Here is an 18463-nt window from a genome sequence, read left to right as displayed (position 1 = left end):
TAACTTTTAATTGTGAAAAGTTATGTTGAAATAGCTCTAACTTGCAATAAAAGACCCGCATGCCAATGAAATTTGTTTTGAATTATGAAGTCTAGTTATGAGAGTTAAAAAAAAAATATTTAAGTTCGGGATTTTAGCAGCAACTAATGGAGAAGTTAGACTTATGTACCTTCAAAAAATTATGTTATAATCCCTCTGTTCAACGATGAGTAAGTTTTTAATCCATTTATTTCAATCAAATCTAATTTTTGCTTAATTCCTTCAATTATCTGCTTTGTTTTGCAGCTATTTATGTTCAACTTTATTCTCTATCTATCTGTAATAATCAATTGCAATCAGTGGTATGACAAAAAGCAAATTTATTTCCGAATTTCCCTTTTGTAATTTTATAAATTATTTAATCCCAAACTTAAATTATTTATGATGGAAAATAAATTTTCCATTTGATCTGAAAACCCTGAGTGGTTTCACCTCACATATCCGACCCTCTATTGGAGCAGTTGAATAATTCTGAACTTCTGAACATTTACGACAATGGATTTGAAGCGTTTAGAAGGAAATTTTACGGGAAAAAAAATTAAAAATTAAAGTTTTCCGCGTGTACATGGTTTCCATAGATATTTTACCGCATATGCATTTCCACCACTGTCAGATTCCCTTTCGTATGTCTGCTATTCATGTGGTTGTGAACAAGGAAATACTTTGCTCCAGTTGCAGTTACGCAATCCGGCATCAAAATTACTTATACAAAAATACATGTAACCGAGTGAAACTCGAAACTACACAGATTCACGATCGTAATAAAGATTGATGCCCGTAGAACTTAATGCCACGTTCGTTCTGAATTACTGCATTTGTTCTAATTGAATAAATCGAATTACACCAGGTGTATAAACGTATTTTAACGTTCACGTATACCAGGATACAAGTATATTCATCACTTGAAAATTACCTTGCCTTTTACGTATTGAATGTCCGAAAATATCCGTGGTTAATTATCTTTCATAATAGCAGTGTAAAACAGTGTGGTGAAAGGTTAAGCGATTTCTGTAATTACACGGATATCGACTGTTTAATTTTTGTGAATATTCACTTCAACGTTTTCAAGGAAAGTTTGGGAGTAAAAACAAACCTTGAAAATGTTTTTTGTTTAGAGAAGAGATTTTTCTTCTTCAGAAATTTATTCCGAAGCTGTACAGGCTGTTCCATTCACAACGTACCACCCATCTAATATCTTTATTTTTCACATTAGAAAAAAGGTTCAAACGGAGACCCCCTCCCCCCCTCGTTTTAGGGGTAGAAGTTAAAAGTGGCCTCTATGCCCTCCCTCGCATGATCCACCTCCCCGTACGTGACATACACTTCCTTATTTTAAATGAAACTCCTCTATTTTTTGGTATTCGGACAATCAGCCCTTTGGAGGCGCTTTCATCCTTAATTTGAAAAAACTACCGACTGAGTTTTAGAAATTACGCTTGAAATTGCCTTATGGAACCAATAAGCTTAAAACCACTTCATCATATTAAGAAATCTATGTGAAATTCTTCCGCTTGGAGTTTTTTTCTAATTTAATCCAGAGGGTTGAGAAGCAGGAGAGAGGTGATAATTCGGTGCTGAATTATAATTTCTTGAAATATATGAGGGTGAACTCAAAATTTTCAGAAACTGCTTACCTACTATTACAGTCTGGACTAGTCTACTCACTCGCTTCGTTGCCATTAAATGGTACCACTCGAGAACTCTAAATAATAATAAAAATAGTGTCTAATTTAAAGAAGTGGTCAGAACTCAAATCAAACCATCGCAAGAGAATGAAAATCACCTTTCGAAGTGACTTAAAATCTGTGTGCCGATCAACTTACAGCCTCTTCATTGTTACAATAATTTTATCTGAAATTGATCTCCTTGGAGACTCCATTCACTTCGATGTAAAGGGTTGGAAAACGCCCTCTGGAAGATTTAGGGCTGATAATGCAATGATTTTAAGTTGTTCATTTTAAATGATAGCAAAAGGGTTGAAAAAGATTCCCGAATCTGAAAGTGATTTTTAGTAGCCGTTCGAAACTGCATTATAGTGCTGATCAATCTGCAGTCACTTTATCATAAGAATTACACGTAAAATTCAATCTTCTGGAGTTTCGTTCCCTGTGGATTTGTAGGGTTAAAAATTTGTCATTAATTGATTACAAAATGCTACATACAATGGTGGAATCACAATTGCAATTGCAAACCAAAAAGAGGGTCAGAAACCATTAAATTAAAATAAAGGAAAAATTGACACGGTGTTATTGGCGCCCATTAGTGTACAATGACATCGACTTCCAGTGGGAAGATTGAGAGGTTGAAAATTCAGTAATGAATTTAAAATTTACACTGCAGCATACAAGACAGGTGAAAGCGGCCAAGAAGTAATATTCCTTGGTGCCAAGAACTAAGTTTGAAGACGTGTTCTATAACTCACTGTTACATAACTAGTTTGAATTGACTCGAGCAATCTAATGTAAACTGACCTTAATGAAATTTTTGCCGCAGAAACGGAAAAATAATTAATTTCGAACTCACCTTTCCAATGACCTGATATAATCTGGATGTGCGGGCCGATAGTTCTTGACCAGCAGCGTGCAATACTTCAACAGCCCCCCTCCTCGTATTTCCTCAGGCCGCGTGGTGGAAATCAGTCGTTTTTGTAAATGACGCAACGCCTCGCGGAAATCCCCGTAGACCGACTCCCCAACTACGGTGGGGTAGAAATTCTCGCTGATAGGGGGCGCTCGGGTGCCGCCGTCACCCTCGTCGCCGGCGCCTGCCGCGCACCTGTAGAATAACAACAACGAGTCCAACACGATCTGGAACGAGTCGACACTGAACTCGAACTGACGGCGCATGCGATCAACGAACTTGAGCTCGACACCCCTGCCCCGCTGACAGCCCAATGAGATCAGCGACCAACGGTCTCCGGAGTCTGAGGGGTTGTTCACCTGCGCAGAAAATCTCCTTTCGCAACCGCGCATCATCGAGTTGTCCGCAAAAGCTTACCTTGACCATTTTGCTGACGTAAGCTTCTTTGAGGCTGCATGTGGATATTCGCTTCCGGCTGACGCCATCGGGCAGCATGTCGTACAATGAACTCAGCACCGCTGCTTTGACTTTGTCGAAGTTCCGGGGCGAGCTCAGCTCCACGCCAAAGATGAGGTCTACATCGTTGTAAGGTTGGTCTTGGCCTGTAGCAAAAGCAATGTCCTCAAAAATTGGTTTTAAGAGGTGGTTGCGGAACTTACCGGCTGCCAAGACGTGGGATGCAGCACCCCCGTTTAGCCGGATATCACGGACCCGCATTCCTGCCCCACCCGACGTGGGGTCACCCTCTAATTTCGCCCTGACTATGTCCACTAGGTCTCTGAGGCGCACTTCTAGTGTGGGGAAGTTGCCACGCCCGACGATACTTATCTGAAATAAGACGATGTTGAAGTTGAAAAATTTGCTTGTTCGGCAAAAAAAGACAGTATAATGTCGCTTTTACTACCTAAACTATAAAGTAAATTTTACACCTTTATAGGTAGTTATGATCGCGTATTTTCACGTTTCGCTTTTTCCACCATACTAACAGTGATTTCTGTAGGCCCCTTAAGGATGTGCCGGGTCTTTTTTTTGAAGCACTTTGCTTTCATTTTATGGCAAAAATCATAAGATATTGGCATCCCGAAAATAATGAAAATGACTTGTTTAAAAGCACTTACTGTTTCCTCCATAACGTCGTTCAGTCTGCAAACTTGTTCATAAGACAGGACGGCAAGTCTCGCATGCGCCTCTTCATCAAACACATTTTCCTTGACTTCAGGACTCCCATACTCATGGTGCCCCCCTAGTACCACATCCTCATCATCTGTGTCTTCTCCTAGCAGATTGCACTGCAACAACGCATATCAGAGGTTAAATTTTGTGTAGGAATCGATTCAAATCATGAGGGTGGTAAAGCAAACATGGAACGTTTGAAGAATTTGAATTAGCGAAACGAGAGTGCTACACTGTTGCTAAGCTCGCATTAGGCAAACTTGACTAACTAATTTATTACAGATATCAAATGATTTATAGTGGGATAAACTAATGCAAATAAACGGTTTTATAAGTCACATAAAAGTAGTTCTCAATCCGAGCAAAATAGGCTTGTTCACGCCTTGATTGTTTTCTTCGTCCAGTCACGATTCATCTTGACCTGCCTCAAGTTGTCGTGCTTCACCGGTCACACACCGACAATTTTACATAAGACTGTTTGGGTATCGAACAGCTGTCCTTTCATTAGATGGGATTTTTGAACAAACTCACATTGATTTATGACAGGCAATTTAATGAATTCATATTCAAATACGTTACACAACGCTGCTTTTGAAGAATTGATTTATGACATACTGATGCAGGTGGCAAACATGAGCTTAAAATTTGTGTTTACCGCAATGCTTTACCTTGAGTTGTGAACAGAAGTGGTCAATTTCGGCAGGTTCTAAAGTTGAATTTATCACTTTCAGAACCATTGCAATTTGTAAACGAGGTGTAGATTGAATGATAGAGTACGAGGGACTGATAAGCAAGAGATAAATCCTGTAGGGTGCCATGTTCCTATCTATTTAGGCTAGTGAAAGCTTGTCTTGTTTGCAAAAAATTGGTGAATTTATGTTATGCTACCGGCTGAATTTAAATAAATTGGGATTAGAAAGCTAATACTAGATAAAGAATTTTTGCTTAATCTTGCCACTAGGTAAACAGAGTAAAAGATAAGGCGTAATCAAGTATTAAACAAAATGGTGATTAATAATGGACATGAAAACTGCAATCATAGGTCGAAAAACAGCTTTTCTTAACAAAGCAATTTGGAGAAAATTGAAGAATGTACACAGTATAGTAGTAAACAAGAACATGAAGGCTTTACTCACCTGAACTAGCTTCAGTAAATCTAAAAAAGTTTGGAATTGTCTAGTATTTTTAGAACAAATCTAATGGCCTTAGAACTTACTAAAATTTGCGATTTAAAAAGGAAACATAAAAAACCAACTAAACTCATTTTCCTGTAAATTTTCAATATTGTTTTCGGGGCGAGAATTAAAGAATCTTTTCCTTGCGAGATTTGCGTTTTTTATTTTATGGCCTTTGATAGTAATATTAAAATCTTAACAGGCGCTATGCTAGAACTATTCCAAATGAAAAGAAATTCGGATTAATGGGGAATACATTTCCTCAGAAAGGGTTTGTGCGTGTAGACCAGAGGCGAGACCTTGTAATCTGTATCGCGAAATGAAGAAGGATAGAAATGGAATTCGCAAACATTCCACCAATGACGTTTGACCTCCATTTGGCTTTTCTCTTATTTCCAACATAAACGCCAATAGTTTCTGTTCAACTAAATATAGCATCTGGAAGCGTAAAATACCCAAATTCCAACTTTATGGCAATTCATCTGCTCTCCCAGCAACCCCCCCCACCCGGGTTCCGGCTGCAGCGTGCAACAAGGATCGTCGTGAGCCACGTCAGGCCCAGATCTGTTGCTAGGTGACTCGACTGCCCCGTGACGTCACTACCCTTTGTCGGGGGCGGCATGAATGAACTCCACGTGGGCGGGCAGTATTGCCAAATCTTTCCATTGACGTAGGCTCGATATTTCGCACGATTCTGTGCACATTTATAATGTCCCTTATCTATACGGCTTCCCGCAGTTGATTCAAAAGGAAAAGTCTGAAAAATGTGTGGACTCGATGTTGTCAAGTTTCTGAACCGAAGACATTAGACAGCTGAGATACGAGTACCCTTATTAACTTTGTTTATCCAGATCAATTTGCAAAATCTGGATGCGTAGTAGAGGTTTGGCAACGGCGTCCCAATGCCGCCCCCGCAATTTCAGAAGCACCGAAATATGCCGCTATCGATTTACGTTTCTCTCAACTATCTACAATGAAAGCATCTCTTAAAAAAGCAGCAGATTTATCATCCAAAACTAACAGTTTTCCACCCCCAATTGCACAAACACGACTAACGTAGATGAGAGCCGCTTTAAGGGACAACTGACGTTCCTGGATAGCGGCAACAAGTATGGCGGACCGCCAATTTATTTCTCAATGGATCTGGAATTTTCGGGACGCGACTGACGTCACGTGTTTCGCGTGGGGTGGACAGATAACAAGTTTCATCAGCTACCCTGTTTCTGAGCTGGAAAGGGTTTTTCGCTCGGTTTGAAACTAAGTAGGTAAAAGGTATGTCGGGTAGAAGTAATCGGATATTGGTTTAGGCACTCAGATAAATGGGAATTATGATCCGGGTTTCAAACGACATGGCTCCAGTTTTCCAGATCTGGGACAAACACATGTTGCAATAAAAACTGACGCTTCTGTTCGCCTAATCCCCGGGAGATTACAAGAAATAATCGATTATTGCAATTATTTAACTCCAGAAGATAGGGACTAATTATTGCACTGATAAGTGTACGTCGTCGCCTTGAAATCGGAATTTTCATCCAACATACTGCGCATCAGACATAATCAGTTGCTCAAAATATCCATCTAATAAGCACGTACGCCCTGAAACGGTAAGGTAGCAGCATGCAAACTAGAAAGAAACAATCGACCTTCGAGGTGAATAATGAATATTATAATTGCGACTTTTCTGGAAAATACAGAACAATCTTCTCTATTATTTTAGGTCGTTCTGAGGATTTTGTCGGTCTGTCATATTAAATATTTAGGTATTTATGTCGGTTTAGATCAATGTCAGGTTGGTGGTTTTTCACGTTTCCTTTGTAAACCACAAATGCAAATAAGTTTGAAAGATCTAAAGATTCGTTCCGAAAACATCGAGCAATTTCAAAATTTTTCTGGTTAGATGAAGCTAGTTCCGACTAGTAAGGCCTTCAGTGTCCTCTGACTAAATCGCAAATACTACAATAATATATAGGACTTTCTTACGAAAACCTTGTTCTTTTTAAGCGAGTAAGATCGCCATCTTGAAAGTGTCTAAAAGGAGATGTATAGACGTTAATAGTAAATAAATAGAGAGAAGAGTCACGGTTATATTCTATTTTTGGTCTGGAAAGAATCCTAGAAAACCACCATCGGTTTTAATCCATAGGAGATATATTTTCTGTAGAATCTAGAACCACGAGTACTTCCTTGAGTCAAGCATAATATCCTTTCCTGCGCCTTCACGTAAGTTATGCAGGCTGTTGGGTAGTGATAGAAATTTTTCAGTGCGAGATAGATGGGATTATTTTGAATCTATATAACCAAACTCATCCTAATACAAACTTTCATCGTTTTTGAAATACCGCCCCCTTAGATTTTTATACAAAATGAATTGATACAATTAAGTTCACTTTTTCTGCATTAAAAACTTTCTGTTTTCGTAAGTATTTTTTAAACTATTCTAAATATGTATGTATATTGACAAAGCAAAACAAAAATAAATTGAAAATTATTATTACAAACAATTATGTAGACAAATTAATTTGTTAAAATTCTTTGGTTCCAATTCATTCTTTTCCATTTTAAACAAAATTTTCTCCAAAGTGGTGTTACCACAAAAATTTCAAATTGTCTTAAAAACTTCTCTATTGTATACTCTGTCAAATGATATGTGACATTATGACAAAATTATAGTTCATAAAACTAAAAACAAAAGGAAATATTACTCACAACAAGAAAATAAGCGACATCAAATTTAAATAAGTATTCATCATTTTAAAACTTATAGCGCTAGTTTTAACTTAAAAAATTCATTTTTAAACGTTTAACCTAGATATTTTCAGAATAATGGCAAAAATGAATTAAAATTTTAACTTTCAACGCCCTGTATATATTCGAAACTACCAACTTTCGGATAAGGCATATTTTTCCAATCGTTACTATTTGAAGACTAATATCTCTAGCTCCAGCTTTCGGAAACTCCGCTAATTTGAATTTTTGTTCTGGATGAAAGTACCTGATCAGATCCTTCTGGCAGTATATATAGATTACCTTCCCGAGAGTTTATCCTCTGATTTTTTTGGAAGAAAATTTAAAACTTTAGAGCATATATATGTTATTTATGGAGGTGAATCCTCATTTCGCATGTCCTGAGTGCGATAGTTTATACTATAATATTTCCACAGCATTCGCTCTTTTGGTTTTATTGTGAAGTCCTCTTCTTCAAACTTCAGAAGTCTAGTTGGATGATTTTATCAGGTGGGAAAAACTTATAAGTAAAAAGTTTCAATCATCGAGATTCTGATCATTCTGAACTCTAAGCAGACGAACCGATATCTGAGGTTTCTCTTTTTAGTCTTCTTTAACATGGATTTTTTTAACATTTTATTTGGAATGAAAAATGTATATGATCAGATTTCAAAATTGCACATTATTTACTTCAGCCAGTGTCAATTCTCTTTAGCTTCTCCTTATCATTCGTATAAGGTTCATATGATTTTTGAGCTAAAACAGTAGAACTGTAGTGCTGTACTAAAACTTATTTACTTATGAAGGTAATAGCTTTGAATCGGGCGGCAGTACGGTCCTGTTAGTAATTATATTCAAAGAAAATTTTTAAATTTGCAGGCAGATCTTCAAACTTTCAACTAGCGTCTATGAAAGTTAGAAGATGTATATAGTTTTCGAGTTACAAAACTGAGAAAATCTCGCTCCTCTCGAAAGGCAGACTTGTTTGCGCAAATAATAACTTTGAGCCGACCTCTAAAGACTGAAATGTTAATTAGGTACTTTATAGACAAATCTTCAGGCTCTCGAGAATTTTGACGAGTTTTGAATGGTTTTTGAGCGCCAAAATTCGGAATAAATATTGGGAAAATTAGGTAATTTGTAAAGAAATCTGTTAATGGATTTCCATTCCGTCTGTCGATCAAGCACCTTTTGTCCGGAATCCGGGTGTCACCTTCCTCGAGGTTAAATCTGCCCTTTTAAGCCTCAATCAATTGTGAAAATAATATTATTAAATCGAACTTTAGTGGGCTCTGTTAATTCTTAAATCAAAATGTAAACGAGACAGTTCGTGCATTAACTTTTTGTGCAGACTAACTGATATTTTCAGGAGTCATCAAATCTTCCTACATAACAATATTATCTACTGGGAACTTGTGAATATTCGGCTAACTGTTATCTTTAAAATATTTTGATATCTTTTTCTCCTGACAACCACGTTTCCTGCTAATTCCGTCTGAATTGAAACAATAGGCTACAACTAAGCACAAAGAACTTTCTTCTCGCAAGGCAAGAATCTCGGTCTCACTAAATCAACATACTCATTATGGCGCTTAGATATCTAATATCTTGGCCACTAAGGTTAACTAATCTAACTATCTCGGTAACTAATTCCTGATCAATCTAATTGCTAAACGCCTGCAATTAAAACGTTGATTCATTCACACGTAATTACATGACCCACAAATCAAACTTGCAGTGTAGCAAGGCCATTAATAAAATAGCACCTTTGGCCTTGCTGAAGGCTAAAAAATCAAACAGTGACAATTTGCCCAAAATTTTCCATATCACACCAAGGCGATAAGAAAAACATTTAAAACATTGAAATGTAACAGTAATTATGATAACGCTTACGGCAGTGGAAATTAAAACATTCATAACCGTTATCACTCCACATAGGTATTTGTTTAATTGCATTCTCATTACAAATCCATGTAAATGGGGTCCTTCATACTACCATCATGCAATTTGTGAAATCTCATATGTATTGTGACCGTAATCATAAGCTGAATGAAGCAAATTCAGACAAAGAACCGGCTCGAATAGAAAGAGAAAGTATCAATGTTGTTGTTCGGTTGTTACATAAATTGGCCTTGAGTACGTTAGTTTGTTGTTGAATAAATGACATTATTGTATAATTTGTTTATTTCGTATATTCACCATATAAATAAGCTTGACTTCTTTGTTCAAAAATACCAATGCCAGGGATTCCCCCACAATTTCCCCTATAAACTATACACCATCTAAATATACGCACAATTTATATGATTATAACATTTCTGATAGGATGGCAACCGTGTATCAACATAAATATTTAATAATTACCTTGTAAACAATGACTTAATTGGTATTAATAAAAAATGTATAACAAAGTAACGCCCTGATAAGGCTACGAAGTTTATTGGGAAGCAGTAGACGCGATTGAGGAACTGAAAACGTGCAGTAGGAAGATAATTTGAAGGTAATCTGGAAGCTGGTACGTATTAAATGTCTCTGGAAGGCCTCGGAGGATTCTGATTATGCAGAAGATTGCAGAAGTGCCGCCAGTCATCTTGTTATAGGTCTTGTTGCCATCCCACTAGAATGGGATTGGCTTAGAATGGATAAATGTGATTATAATATGTAATATAGGTTATCACCTATTTATTTGTTAATGTTTAAAACATAATATTACGCAACTAAAGTATTAATATTTGCAAGTAAACAAAAAAATGGCCTTTAAATACCCACTGAATGAATTTTTCTTGCCCTATAACATGGAACCTGAGGATCCGGTTATACAAGAGAGTAAAACACTATCAATAAAAAATGTAAATATTGACCAGTTCAATGTAATGGGAATTTCGAACCGTGATTAATGTTAGTTTTGTTGACCCTAGTGGTTACTCATTGACGAGATGAAGAAGATGCTGATAGTGATAAAAATTCAATAATTGAAGTCCTAATTAAAATTTTATTGAGGTCTTCTCACGATTGAAACCTCAGGCGTATTAGCTTAACATCACGCATCGGTACAAATGAGAAGATCAGGAGAATTTAAAGGCTGAACCAAACAGCTTAAGAAATTTAAATTTATCGATAATTTACGTTTAATTAGTGGAGGTTTAAATCAGAAATTTAGAAATGTGAAATTAACTTCCAAGTTGTGCAGTCTCTTTAAATGTTGGTTATTTCGTCGGTGCCACATGACATGTTGCTTTAAAATTTGGTGGAATTATAAAATTTGCTCGATTTAATGATAAAAACACTAGTGATTCTTTACCAAACTGACTAATAAAAAATAGCTACCTAAAAACACACAACAATAAAAAATAAAAGTGAATAAAAAAGCCCAAGTATATGTGAATATGTATGTTTGAAATCGGAAGGAAATAATCTAAAATTATGGTATTTTTAGCCTCCCATCAAACTTCTCTCTTTTTCTCTCTCTCTTTGTCAAAATGAGCTCTTCGATTATAGACAACATGTCGCTTTGAATTTATGTGCAATTCTCTACCGATTTTTTTGGTCCATCTAATACAAAAAACGCCAGATATGTGCTCATGTGAGTTTTAAAAGGCAAAAGTAAATAGTCATTTTAATGGACTAACGGATAAAAATGTGGGCTACTCATACCGATAGAGATAAAAGAGGGTTTCAATCTTTGGCCGTGTTTGTAGAGGAAAATATAGGAAGTAATAATTTAACTAAAAACCTTGATTAACATCATGAAGATGTATTCTATATATGTATATCGTTTATAGTACAATATTCGGAGTCACAAATCATTATTGAGTACTTTCGTATAGTTAGTACGTCTAAATCTAAATCTACGAATTTTCGATTCATCTAGCAACAAAGCTTTTCCATTCCCTTGGTTTGATTAAATCGTTGAATCCTTTCCTCCTTGGATTCCAATTCAAACAGGATTAGAAATCTCTCTTTACTTCAGATAACCTAATACCTCATTACTAATGAATCTTGTATCCGAGAAACCTCAATTCACTCTTTAATCTAGTCTCTAATGTCAATTTTTCACAATTCTTGAAAACTGCTGCAGAATCTTCCTATTTATTCTTTTGAAGAATTGTTGTTGGGACAGCAAAGAAGAGAATTTTACAAAAAATTTAAGTCATGGGCTAAAGTGTATGCACGAAGATGCTGAGGTGGAGGAGGGTATACATATAATATTATAGTGGATTAAAATGTAGCTGTAGAGGTTACCACTAGGTATTCAAACCTCTTAAAGAAGAAACTAAGGGGGATTATCTGGATATCTCTCATTATGTGATGCTTTATTTTTTTATAACAAAATTGTGGTATCAAAGGTCGTTGGGTGGTATCTACATTAAAATGTTTGATATACGTTAAAAGCATTTTTAGCCGTAAAAGTAGATTTAATTATCTTGTAAACCGACTGAAAACAAGCAAGTCTAATCCTCGGTCTTATTTATTTACCTTTCCACAAAGGACAGGACAGGTGAATATTTCGTGAAACGCACACGCCTTATCGATCTAAGAGATTTAGCTCAGGCAGACCTTGAAAACTATTGCTTTACTTTCAAACCGTATTTTCTCGTCAATAATAATATATTCTCATAGCTTCTGTGCCTGCCAATTATTCTACTATTACATTAACATCAAAGCCAAAATTTCTCCTTCCATGTTGATTTCAGCTAGATTACACAGTCATTCAAGTGTTACATTATACAGTGTTACAAATGACATTGGACGTATTGAGAAATAATTAATCGAGTGTTTACAAACACACTCACAAGGATCATGTGCCACTCTTCGACGACATAGGCTCAAATCCAGCTGGTGGACAGGCCACTACAAACCAGAGCGAGGTCGCAGAGGAAAATAATAAGAATGTACGACAAGTCTTGACCTTTCTTCCACTTACATGCATAACGGCATTTTTTTCATCGCCGGTTGTTATCGACACGTGATATGCCACAGGCCTGCAACTTTGAAGTTGGTACGCTGTAGGGTGGGCATTTTAAATAAGCTTTATTTGTTGATTTTCCGAATAAATGTTGTTTTGTGTACCATCGAATTTGAACAGGCAACGGAAGAGCAAATGTTCAAATCTAGTCATTGTAGTGGTACTTCATGATTGGCTAGCGGAAGTAATCATGCAATAGGTGACCGTGACTTGACCGAAAGATGTCTGATGACGTGTAGACTCAATTAGGTATTTTTTGCTGCTAATGGACGATGGTATATTGGGTCAACAATGATTGTTGTCTTGATTGGGTAGTGAGTGATTGAATGAAGGTATCCGTCACTTCAAGAGCATGATAACTGATGGACAAAGACTTGATTTAGGATGAAATGAGAGCTTCGTGCTTCAGTTTATTGCACTTGGCTTCTGGAAAATAATGGCGAAAAGTGAGAGAATGCTTCATTGGATGTATTACAAAATTCTACTTAGACGGTCTAAAGGAACATGGTGCAAAAGTAAGATGAATTTCTTTACAATAGACGATTTGACTTGGGAGCTCTAAAGAAAACTTTAGAAAATTCTTACGTGTGAATTAAGACAGAAACGCATCAAAAGGATAACTATAAAAAATGTTACAATTTATAAGGCAATTTAAAAATACCGAAATATAAAGGATTCTTCATTTAAAATAATAAAGCTTTGAATTATAGAAAGCTACACTTTTATTAAAAAAGTGAAGAGATAATTTTTCATTACTGAGAAATCCTTACAGGATGTATAAGGACGATTATGAGTAAAATTATTAAAATTCATAGAACAATTCAAAAACATAAAAAAAACATATGGTACTGCATTTTAAAAACTCGAGTGTCGAAATTTAAAAAGTACCCATTTATTGAAAGGCTGGAACTACAATTTCTGTTATACCTTGAGAGTAAAAAATTCATAGACATTTCAAAATGTACAAAATATTACATTTGAAAGATTCAAGTTCCTGAAAGCAGCACGGTAGAACGAGTCTATAGGTACTTGGAAATCAATAATATATTTCTTCTAAAAGAGAAACTGGAATCTCTTCGAAATTTGGCATCAGTAACATGCTATTGTAAAATATAAAATCACGAAATCCCGCGATTTCACAATGATAGAAATATATTCACAACCTCTTCTAACCGAGAAACCCATTGCGTGATGATACATGAACCTCCCTCCAACAATGAATAAAAAAGAATGATAATTGAAGAAATAATCACCATTTTTCCTGTTGAGATTCGAATATTGATTATTGTTAATTCTTAATTAGTCACTCCGACCTCATCGAGAAAGATCCATGGCAAGATGCGAACACTTCCCATCTCTTGCAACCTTCACAGGGTTCAAGATAAATTTGATTGTTTGATATTGCTGGGAAAATTCGATTAATTTCAATTGAGATTTCAATAATTTTGTTTACTGGCTATTTTCTAAGAAAATGCGAATAAGAGAATCCTTTATTATTGTATTTGATACATGATTCTTTGAAATCATTCGAAATAGTTTAATAGATCGACTATTATAGGCGAATTACAGCACTAGAGATTCAACTTAATGTACTCATACATGCCAATAAACAACATTTTAAAGCTGAAATTATATGCTTATTTAATTGAAATGAATGGCTGGGTTTCTTTGGTCAAGTTGTGTGGTTCATAGAGCTGTAAACAAGTTACGCTTTTGTTTCTGGGAAATCCTGACCAAATTGGACACTTTTTTACAACAAAGAGATGATTAATGAAGTCTCCTTGTTTAGTCTTAATGAAAACAATTAAATCGTGTTTCCCCGATGAAAAACAATGATAATTTCTGTGGCATTCAAGTAAAAAGTAAGCGAAAATTTAAGGTTTGAATATTTTGGAATCGTCGCATTTCGTAGCGTAAATAAATAACGCAACAATGACTTAGGACAAAAATAGTGAATGGGACTTTAATACCGTAGTTGATGGAATATTCCATAAGTATCGATTTCATTATCTATTTGTTGTTTGGTGTCATTGGCCAGTTACCTAAGTGATCGAAAATGTGTTGTTTGAAGGAGTTCACCTCATTAGTGAGGTCAGTAAGGCCAAGTTCGATGTTACAGTAAGAAATAACTTTTGTCGGGGATAGGTAATGAAGCTGAATAATTTCTGTTTTTCCCATTATTATTTCACGTTCAGCACTTCTTATATTTTCATATTAGTTTTCCATCACGTTCATATCACTCCGCATCACTTCAATCTGTTGGCTAGATCAAACGAACAGGTACTCATCAATTCTTATCACTAAGCTGCTCCTTGAAATTAGGTAAATAACGTCAATTAAACTTTTTATATGCTCAATACAATCATCAATATCAATATTTTTAATGTGATAATCTTTCTCCGGTGTTATTGTTTCTACGTATGAGCTGTTTATTTTTAACGCACTAAGTCAATAAACAGCAAATTGAAATATCCTGGCATCAAAACACTACTTAAAGAAAAAAAAAAGCTTTTCCGGAGAAATATCAGTAAGCTGTTACTGTTTCTAGCTAACTTTTTGGGTCCTCTAGCCGATGAAATGTCAGTAGTCACGTAACCTCAGCTTAATTAAATTGTAAATTCTCCATTTTTGTTTCATTAAACATTCGTTTTGCCCATTAAACGTACAGTGAAACAACAATTTTCGTTGGATCATGACTAAGGGAAAACGATTTGCGTGTCGGTTATTGTCGGCGTATGTTCCACTGATATTTCAGGGATATAATGCAAAAAAAAACACTAATAGAGAATCCATTAAGTATTTCAAAATGTGCACTTAGTGCTCGCCATGAGCTATAAATACCAACTGGGCAATATTAATTTGTTTAGTAGTAGTTATTGTTCATAACTAAAGCGCATGGTTGAACTCTCGAAGTGAAAGGGAAACACTCGATTCGAGAGCGATTTTCCTTCTTTGGGAGCTTTAATTTTGTTGCCAACCTCCGAGGAACACATGTCCATTAGAATGGTGCTCACACCTGCACAAAACCCCTTCAATCAGTGGTGAAGACCTGTGCCAAGCAAATAATACGAGGACGAAATAAATATTAATTTACACCTCGACACATTTTGCTTATCGAAATAACAAGGAATTGCCTCCTAAGTGCAACCTCAAACTACCAGTTATCGTAACCAGCAATTTGATATTTGATTTTTTGATTCAACATTAAAGATTGGAGCGTAATAGGATTTTGTTTGTGCAACCAATTACGAACTTTGCGAATTCGTGTTGCGCAGATCTATGGTTTTTAGCAGCAGCTTTTCACGGAAATTTAATTATTCAGGTAATAGTCTAATATATGCAGAGAAACTAAGCAGTACGCTAAGAAAATAAGGGCAAAGGAGTTGAAATTTATATGAAAATTTAACAAGCTGAATGCTGATGTTTCAAGTTAATCTAAAAATAAATAGCTGCATGTTTCACATTATCAGATTTCATCTTGCAGACTTTCAAATAAGGTATAATGTAGCAAAATTCTGTAGTTGTTTAGGGGTATTTTCATCAAGTCGACAACCACCATCCAGGTACATTTCCGAAAGTATCTTGTACATTTTTATTTAAAATAAAATGGCAAATGCTTTTATAGAGTTAACGAAAATTTGCAGATTATTTCTATGGAGATGTTGAATCTTCTAAAGAACTAATAAGTTAACACCTATGGGAACAGAAAAACATTTCGGTCGGATGCAACGTTCTGTACCAGACGCGCCGTGCTGACAGTTCTTACGGCGGTTTCACAGGTTCCACAGTTGGAACTAACCGTGGAAACCAACATAACGCGTCAATAAGTCGCTTTCAGTGAATTTTCCCTTTCAGCAGTGTAATTTGTTTTCACATTAAAGAATATTCAGGCTAGAAAACAAGATGCCAGGAGAAATTTTTGGGAACAGGCCAGTTGGAAGCTTCCGTAGAGTAGTGGCGACATTCTACTTAATGTGGAGATAGAAAAACAGTTGCTAAAAACCTCTAAAATTGAGATCAAAAAAAGGGCAACTATTATCCCGTTATTATTGATATCGAATTTACAGCTTCAACGAAAGTAAATAAAATTTATCGGAAACGAAAATATTCCGCTTGGATACAACATCCTGCACCAGGTCGGATCGTGGAAACCATTCGAAAATGCTGTGGGAATCAACCGAATTAGATTTCGGAGGAATTTCCATACCAGCGGCATTCCATCAGATTTGTTTCCATAAATGATCTTATCTCCATAATTATAGTAGGTTTCAGAGTAGAACGTGTTTTAGGGATTCTCCATAGATAGAAGTATTGGGAATCGTCGTGCACATTCTCCTGAATTTAGAGAGAAGAAAACGGTTTAGAAAGAAAATGATTTGAAGAAATCTCCCAAGAGTTGGAAGGTGTTAAAGTTAAAAGGTACTATAGAATCACCATAAATCGTTTTCTACATTTAAAAAGAGAAATTGTGGATTTTTATAATATGTGTATAAAGGAAGACGCTTGTTTATTGCCTTGAAAGCTACCACGGTATTGATTAACCCTGCCGTTAGTAGTGTGAGCTTTTAAACACGTAAACACGATTTTTTATTCAATTATTTTCATTACAAAAGAAATCATTAAAAAAAAAGACTTAAAAAAACTTTGACGTCTCTTATTTCGTAAAATAATTAACTTTTTGATTAAAGAATGTTTGCTTCAATCCTCGTATTTCAACCTAGGGCGTCTGCGAGGTAGGGTGTTGTGCAGACCAATTAGTAATACCCTGTATATGTTCTCGCGTAGCTGTGTCCACCTGATTTAAAGTTATAGTGTTTCTGAGGATTTCGCACAAAAATAATGAACGCACTATTAGATTCACAACGTAAATCTTCTGCTATATGTCTATATCTAACTTTAACATTTACAGTGTCTCAAAGAAAACTATGCTTTAAAACTTCTTTTTAAAACTTTTTTCCGTTCTTCGCTTTTCTGCCTCGACGAGACAACCATTTTAAACCAAACACTATGTATATTTTTGCGTACTGAGATGCAAAACAGCTATTACTGGACAGAATGAATTTGTTTAAGTGGAAGCTTCGAAGTGCCTCTGAGAAAATAATTTATTTCTTAAAAAGGAGAATTTGTTTGCAATGCTCACATTCATCTATGGTCTAACTTGGCTTAAAAAAGATCAATTTTAAGCATTAAACAAGCACTTTGGGGCAGTTTTCAAAACTTCGTGAGGTGGACCGGTATGGTTCTTCACGAGTGAAATATCTATGTATACAGCTTTGCTAAGAAAAAAATTTAAAGCTCCAATGTTTGTTGGATCTCAAAGGTTGTACCTTTTGAAATCTGGAAACTTTATTGAGTTGTCTTAAATACGAAAATATGTCCATTACCATCAATGATCATTATGATTATTAATATTATTCAAAACAGTGTAGACTAATATCAGAGAATTTGGCTCTAAATTAGCAAAATTGATCTGTTAAAGAAAAATTCGCAAAAATTCAGGCAGTGGAAAGATTTCTGCACATTGCACCTATTATGATCACAGACACCTGAGTCTCATCAGCAAGAAAATACCTATGAAACAAGCAATTCATGTGAGAAAAACTGGAATTAAAATTGCTGCTAGAGATCACTTATTTTAGCGCTTTAGGCGGATTAATTGCTGGTTCCCATGGTGCGTGTTAATTTCGAACAAGAAGGCGTAGTAGGAGAAATGCACAGAGAATTTGTATCCGATCGAAATAAATAGAGATAAAAAAATTACTGTTCTTTAAGCGAAACCATTTTTCAACAAAGAAGTTCAAAACTC

At 35.7% G+C, this 18463-nt stretch overlaps 1 protein-coding gene across 1 annotated transcript in view; it reads right to left on the bottom strand.

The window, feature by feature from the left end:
* The window catches only part of LOC136413710 (terminal nucleotidyltransferase 5C), a 37922-nt gene that overhangs the window by 10059 nt on the left and 9400 nt on the right, over positions 1-18463 (bottom strand). Inside the window, exons 2-5 of the mRNA XM_066397403.1 lie at positions 3738-3908; positions 3279-3447; positions 3037-3221; positions 2563-2978 (exon numbers count right to left, since the gene is read on the bottom strand). Coding sequence (XP_066253500.1) covers positions 2563-2978; positions 3037-3221; positions 3279-3447; positions 3738-3908 — 941 coding nt within the window. The remainder of the gene's footprint in view (positions 1-2562; positions 2979-3036; positions 3222-3278; positions 3448-3737; positions 3909-18463) is intronic.

This window comes from Euwallacea similis, chromosome 15, assembly GCF_039881205.1.
Source record: "Euwallacea similis isolate ESF13 chromosome 15, ESF131.1, whole genome shotgun sequence".
NCBI classification, from domain to species: Eukaryota; Metazoa; Arthropoda; class Insecta; order Coleoptera; family Curculionidae; genus Euwallacea; species Euwallacea similis.
Note: the sequence above shows the minus strand (reverse complement) of the source record. Positions and strands in the feature narration are given on the sequence as shown.